Consider the following 6,218-nt stretch of genomic DNA (forward strand, 5'->3'; position numbering starts at 1 on the left):
TCCTCAAACTAAACAGGGCATAAAAGACCTAAGAGACACGCGGACAAATGATAGTGTTCTGGTGGAGGCAGCTAATACGGCCAAAATCGCAGCAGACTAGAGGACCAAATCCTCAGTGCATATAGTATGACGTGCATACAGTATGACCGGATCCACAGAGCCAGAGGTTCAACATCGAAGACGAACGAATAGAAAGGTGGAAAACATGCAGATGAATCGAGCCCACTCGCTTGTCTGAAAACCATGACGCTTATCTAAAAAACTATGACTAAAAGTACTATTCACTGGTTTGTTGTAAACTGGCAAATTCCACAAATAAATTCAAGCAAACAGAGCCGGATGACAGTGGTGGGGTGGACAAATCTGCCAGGAAGCTATATAACACAGGCCCTAGCCAACCTAAGCTAAAGGCCCCCTCCTTCTCGGCACCGCGATGAGCGCCAGCCGGCAACGGAGAAGCGAAATCCTCCCAGACTTTGGATCACGAGAAACAAGATAATGCTGCAGCAAGAAGATGAAATAGCAAGCATATAGACCGCACTATACACAGTAAGTGCTCAAGGCGTATTCTCCCCTCTTCTCACCGTAACAAGTCTACAAAATTCAGCCGCCAACAACCAGTCCGGGCAGCCCTGTGCCAAAGAGGTTGGAAATGCAAGCCCATGCCAGTTGCTACTACACACATGATCAGATCAAGGATGCCACAAAGTTCATCCCCCTAACTTCACCTAAGTTTCAAGTCCTGGTTAGTTCCAGTTCCAGATAGATACGCCCATAAGGCTAACAGGAGGAGCCTTCAGAAGTACTTTGGCCGCCGGGACAATCTTCTCAGGCTCACCCTCTCCTGTCATCAGCCAAAAGAGAGGCTTCTCAGTACCAAGCAATATTAATACATCTATAAGACAAGAGCAAACAGAGCACTCTATGATTGGATGATCAATGATTGGCTAGGATATGGTTTGGTTGGTTGGTTGAAAGTACCTGGCTTTGGTCATGATCGTATTCAATAAGGAATACACATCTGCACCCCCTAATATCATGCTGCTTCCGCGTAACCTCAAGAACATGCGCATCGAAATGCAATGCCTCGTCGTTTCCCTCCTGATGTTCAAATCACAGTAAGAAAAAGGAAGAGCCTAATGGATGAACTTTAAAAGGGTGTCAAGAACATGTGCATCGAAATGCATTGCCTCGTCGTTTCCCTCCTGATGTTCAGATCACTGTAACAGAAGGAAGAACATATGATCTAATGGCATCGCTCTACCAGGTTTCATGCTGCTGCTATTACTACAGGAAAATTTTGTTGATCCACTTACCCTGAAGCAGAGGACAAGGTCTCCTTCAACAATGCTTTTGCACTGTGAGGACTCCAGAGGAATGGAACGCTGGCGGATGAACTTCTTGACATTCACCCACTCATCCTCATCAGCCCCAAAACCCTCGAATCTCACCCGGACTTCCTAAAACAACAGTACAGAAATATTGAGTTACAAAAGGATGAAATTGAACTTTGAATATGCTATTGTACAAACAATAAAGAAAACATAACGAAGAAAACTATATTAGAGAGGTAACAGGTATAGAAGCATTCCGAAAACTCAAAGGAGCCATATGGTTAAATATGAAAATGTAATAAGATATGAGTTATTCTTACTACTTCACCCGCCTTGTTCGTCCTATGTGCCAAGAACATGGCAATGTCATACCTGCATAGCACAAAAATTGCATCTCATGACACTGAAATTGGCTACCAGATGATTGAAATGCCAACCTCGCAGGTGGTGCTACCAACATGATGCAAGCATATGCATCCTAATCTGCCAGCTTACAACGCTAAACATCTAGGTCCCACCACTGCTAACATCATCTAGGATTAATACCATAGTTTAAAGTAACATTATTAGCCTTACCAGGATAGTGCAAATAATTGAGGATTACAGACTGTAGGCTCGGTACGAACTAGTACATCCAATAATGAAATCACTTATATTATCTATCATTGTATTCTGTTCAATATTCAGTATTCACCAACAAAATCAAGCCAAACAGCAGATTTCCAAGTACTGTTACAGTAAACCAGGGTATAACTGTCACAGAGGTCAACAAATGGGGCAAGAAATGAACCGAATTATTGCACGTAAGTGGAAGAAACGGACAAAGGAAACAATAGAATAGTTTCCTGTGCAAGGATATCTACCAGGCAGAATCCTTTGCAGACTTGGCTTCAAACTCCAGGTCATCAAGTTCAGGAATCATATCTCTAGTTTCTGAAAAGAAGAGTACATACAGCATTTCATTGCCAAGCACCAAGCGTTGAATTTTCCAGAATCAACAGATCTATGTTTGAAAATACCTAATGAAAAAACAGGAGAAACCTCATCCTCATTGTTTGAAACACTTGTATCAGGAGGGAAAAGTTTTTCTTCAGAAGCTGCAGATCTTTTTTTAGAAACTGATACATTTACTTCTGAGGCTGAAGTACTTTTCTTGGGAAGCAGTGGGCACACAAGTTTTTCTTCAGAAGCTGCAGATCTTTTTTCAGAAACTGATACATTTACTTCTGAGGCTGGAGTCTTTTCTTGGCAAGCAGTGGGCACACAAGTAGGTTTAGTGGCTGATGCTGGAAACTTATTAAGGAACCATCCTTGAACCTATAAACAGAGATGTCAATAGGTCATGCTAGTGCACAATTGATAAAATAAGGGGCACATTAAGGTATCATCACCTGTGTAGCCTGTAACGCTTTACTTCCAGCACGGCCAGCAGAACGACTGTATATAAGAGCAGAAATGTAATCACACATCAGCATCACTTTAAAACTACTGTATGCAACCCAATGTTTATAAACTATAAAATGGATGGGTTTCAGATTCACAACACCCTGTACTAATACTGTCAAGCAAAAAGGTACAAGAGACTCGTGCTTACAAGAGAACAATACAGGATAGCTCAATCGTGCCATATATTTCAATTGGAAAGTTTGATAAAAAATCTGTACTCTTTCGGTTATGTTTCAAACTAACGAGGAAGCTGGAACAAAGTAACAATATGAGACTTACTTAAATTCTTCTGCAAGCTTCTGGCAGAACTTGTTATCAAAGACTTGCTCGTTTCTATCTGCAGCCAATTTCTCCATCCTTGCAATCTGTACCAGGAGTATTTCAAGGGAGCTATAGTGGAAAATGCAGAGAAGTATATCTAATGAACTAGCATGATATATACTCCAAAACTAACTGAAATGTAATAACAACTCCATATTAATGTAGTGTACTGATTGATGAAGAGAGGATCCATAATTCCACAGAACACAAAAGAGGGTGCGCCTAAATGAATAGGTAATTTATAATGTTTGACCCTACAACCTAACAGTCCTGAACACAGCAATGCCCTTGGTACAATGATATGATATGACATAAGGGCTCAGTACCCACTCCCCATTATCAAATGCCAGCACAAATAAAGGTAGGGGGAACAATTAGGTAATTTGACTATCACTGTGGCGAATTTTACATGTATTAGCTAAATGCATCGATGGAACAATCAAACAATTCATTTTCTCACGTTTCACAAATTGGTTAGCTAAAAGAACATTTTGCACCTACCACTGGAGAGCATCGCGTGACTCAAAAGCCAAACCTTAGTTATACTCAATCTGTTCCAAATTGTAAGTCGTTACTATCCATTAAGAGTTCCAACATCACGTGGAAGAACTATCAATTTTGGTATTCACTATTGGTGCGCCCAATTTTACAAGTATTGTAACTAAATATATGCATCAATGCAATAATCAAGCAATTCCTTTCTGTCCCGTAGCACGAATTGATTACCTAAACCAGCAATTCCGATTTCCCCCTACTATTGGGCATCTTCGAGGCATGAACAAAACCCTAGTAGATCAAATAAAAAACTTGTACCGGAGCAGCCTACCGCAACTCGGACCGAGCGATTGGCAACCCAATCAAGAACCGAAAATCACATGGACAATCCACCCGGCGATGATTCATAATCATCGGAATGGTCGCCCCCCCAATCCACCAGAAAATGCGATCGCGGACAGGTAAAGGCACGAGCACAGGGAATCCCAACAAAGTTCCTTCTGGAAAGAAGAGACGCTCCCATTGCCCCAGAAGCCGGCCGGCCAATGGGGACCCAAACAGGAGGGCAAAGAAACCCCCACCAAAACCCCCAGCAGGGCAGCCTGCTGCGGAGCACCGCGCAAGCAACCAAACCAATCTTGTGCGCACGCAAGAATCCTCCAACATCATCCGGTCAAACAGGAAAAAGAAGGATTCTTCACGCCTGCAGCAGCAATAGCCCAACCCGCACCGGGGTAGGGACGACGCGATGAACAGGACGAACCCGCAGCGCCCACCGCGCCGGCGCGGGGAGGAGGAGGAAGGGAAGGGAAGGGAAGGGAGAGGGAATGGCGCGCGGGGCGGGTGCGCACCTCGGCTGGCACGAAGCGGACGGACCGCCGCTCCATCGCTCGCCGGCTTGAGGCCGAGGCCGAGGCCGAGGCCGGCGCGAGCGAGGAACAGAGGTTTGGGTACAGTTGGAGGAGAGCTGGAGAGGGGAGGAGCAGCAGGCGGCTCTCGAGTCTCGCAGGCACACGAAGGCAGCCTCCAAGGCAAAAGACCCAACGCGATTAATTAATTAATTAACGAGTAATAAAAAAGGATTAGAAAAATGCGGGGCAGCAGCAGCCAGGAAGGACTCAGGAGTCAGGAGAAGAGCAGAGCAGAGGAAAGCAGTGCAGCGGAAGCTTGGAGCTGGCTGCGTGGGCCCACCAAAAAAGCGGTGAGCGGCTTTGGAGCTTGTTCTCCTGCCTCGTTTCCGAAACAAATGAATTTCATGGATTCCTACTGTGGTCCTGTTTAATTTCTAAAAAATTTTCAAAAACTTTTAAGATTTCGGGTCACATTAAATCTTTAAATGTATGCATGAAATATTTATTATGAACGAAAACAAAAATTAATTGCATAGTTTATCCGTAATTTGCGAGATGAATCTTTTCCGCGTTTGTGATTGGACAATAATTGATAAATATAAATGAAAATGTTAACTTAGTCAAACCCAAATTTTTTTCACCAACTAAACAAGGCCCTACTATGTTTTGACATTTATTAAATAATTATTACCCACGAAAGAGCCTTGTCTAGTGGACCAGCAAACCAGGCTTCGACTCCCCGTGGAAACGAATTTAAAAAGATCTGCATTATTAAAAAATAAAAAAATAGATTGGGACTTCTCTTGCTGACTTCGGTTAAAAAAATAATTATTACCCTCTATATGTTTCAAATTATAAATTATTTATTTTTTACATAATTTTTTATGCATCTAGATACTATTTATGTCCATATAGAAAAGCTAATTTGACTTATAATATAGAATAGAAAAAATATATATTATGTTTATTTTCTTACACGAGTTTTTCTAAAATAATGTTTCTCATAACCTTTTTACGAGGCAATGCCAATAGAAGTATCTATATAGTTTTCTTAAATACTTAGTGGCTATATGACTTCTTTTTTTTCCACATTACAACGGGATAGAATTTATTACTCGGTAACTTGTGTATAGGCATGAAAGGCTTGGAGATTTAGGGTCAGTTTGGTTAAGCTGTGAAAGATGTTGTGATCTAGAGCTATGAAAAAGCTACCGTGAGCTAGTATGAGTTATAAAAAGGTTGTTTGATTGAAACAAGTATAAAATCTACCCCTCTCTAAATCTACCTTAAAACAGTTACGAATTAACTATTTATTTCCAGTAATTTTGAAAAGCAGAAAGTCTAGTCATACATGCAAAGCCATGGTAGTAAAAGTCAAGACCATGTTCTAAACTCTAAACTCTAAAATAACTACTCTCTTTAACACGTCAGGAATCTCTGCCCTCTCAGGGTATCAGCCACAGCACGGTTCATTTCCTAGTTTTTATTTATCTTTGCTTTTCTCTCCTTTTCACAAATTTTCCCCTCTAAAATCCAGCACAGCGTAGCACGTCCATCGTGATAGTGTATAATATGGCACTGTGTTTTCTTTCCAATATAGAGAACAAGACCGAGTGATAACAAATTAAAACTACAAGGGTCCATTACCAAGAAAAAGGCTGATGAATCATTTATAAAAGAGTAATAATACACGGGCAAACTTCAAATTTGTTCTAAGGTGTGATTTGAGTCCAAAACTCTTAAAATGCATTTGTAGGTCCTCAAACTTTGT

General features: G+C 41.5%; 1 protein-coding gene across 3 annotated transcripts; it reads right to left on the reverse strand.

Moving 5' to 3' along the window:
- On the reverse strand, nt 289–4,624 carry LOC8054600 (protein SAWADEE HOMEODOMAIN HOMOLOG 2). Of its 3 annotated transcripts, none has more exons than XR_002449691.1 (10): nt 4,448–4,624; nt 3,060–3,145; nt 2,726–2,771; nt 2,354–2,651; nt 2,198–2,267; nt 1,655–1,706; nt 1,317–1,460; nt 1,191–1,220; nt 982–1,101; nt 289–844 (listed from the first exon to the last, which is right to left on the reverse strand). XR_002449691.1 is itself a non-coding variant. In XM_021452346.1 (10 exons), exons 1-10 carry the CDS (start codon nt 4,481–4,483, stop codon nt 797–799), a joined length of 915 nt encoding a protein of 304 aa, XP_021308021.1. In that variant the 5' UTR covers nt 4,484–4,622; the 3' UTR covers nt 289–796. The 3 variants fall into 3 exon arrangements, 2 of the variants coding, with proteins under 2 accessions (XP_021308021.1, XP_002462260.1); XM_021452346.1 differs by having other exon boundaries at nt 1,191–1,205; nt 4,448–4,622; XM_002462215.2 differs by lacking the exon at nt 1,191–1,220 and having other exon boundaries at nt 4,448–4,617.

Source organism: Sorghum bicolor, chromosome 2 (assembly GCF_000003195.3).
Source record: "Sorghum bicolor cultivar BTx623 chromosome 2, Sorghum_bicolor_NCBIv3, whole genome shotgun sequence".
In the NCBI taxonomy this organism is placed as follows: Eukaryota; Viridiplantae; Streptophyta; class Magnoliopsida; order Poales; family Poaceae; genus Sorghum; species Sorghum bicolor.

What these genes read in the sequence shown, in the direction of transcription:
- LOC8054600 (XM_021452346.1), bottom strand. Translation starts at nt 4,483, where the DNA reads ATGGAGCGGCGGTCCGTCCGCTTCGTGCCAGCCGAG. An exon ending in AAGCTTGCAGAAGAATTTAA is followed by an intron (nt 2,772 to 3,059) that starts GTAAGTCTCATA and finishes TCTTATATACAG; the next exon opens with TCGTTCTGCTGGCCGTGCTG. An exon ending in TCTGCAAAGGATTCTGCCTG is followed by an intron (nt 1,707 to 2,197) that starts GTAGATATCCTT and finishes TGTGCTATGCAG; the next exon opens with GTATGACATTGCCATGTTCT.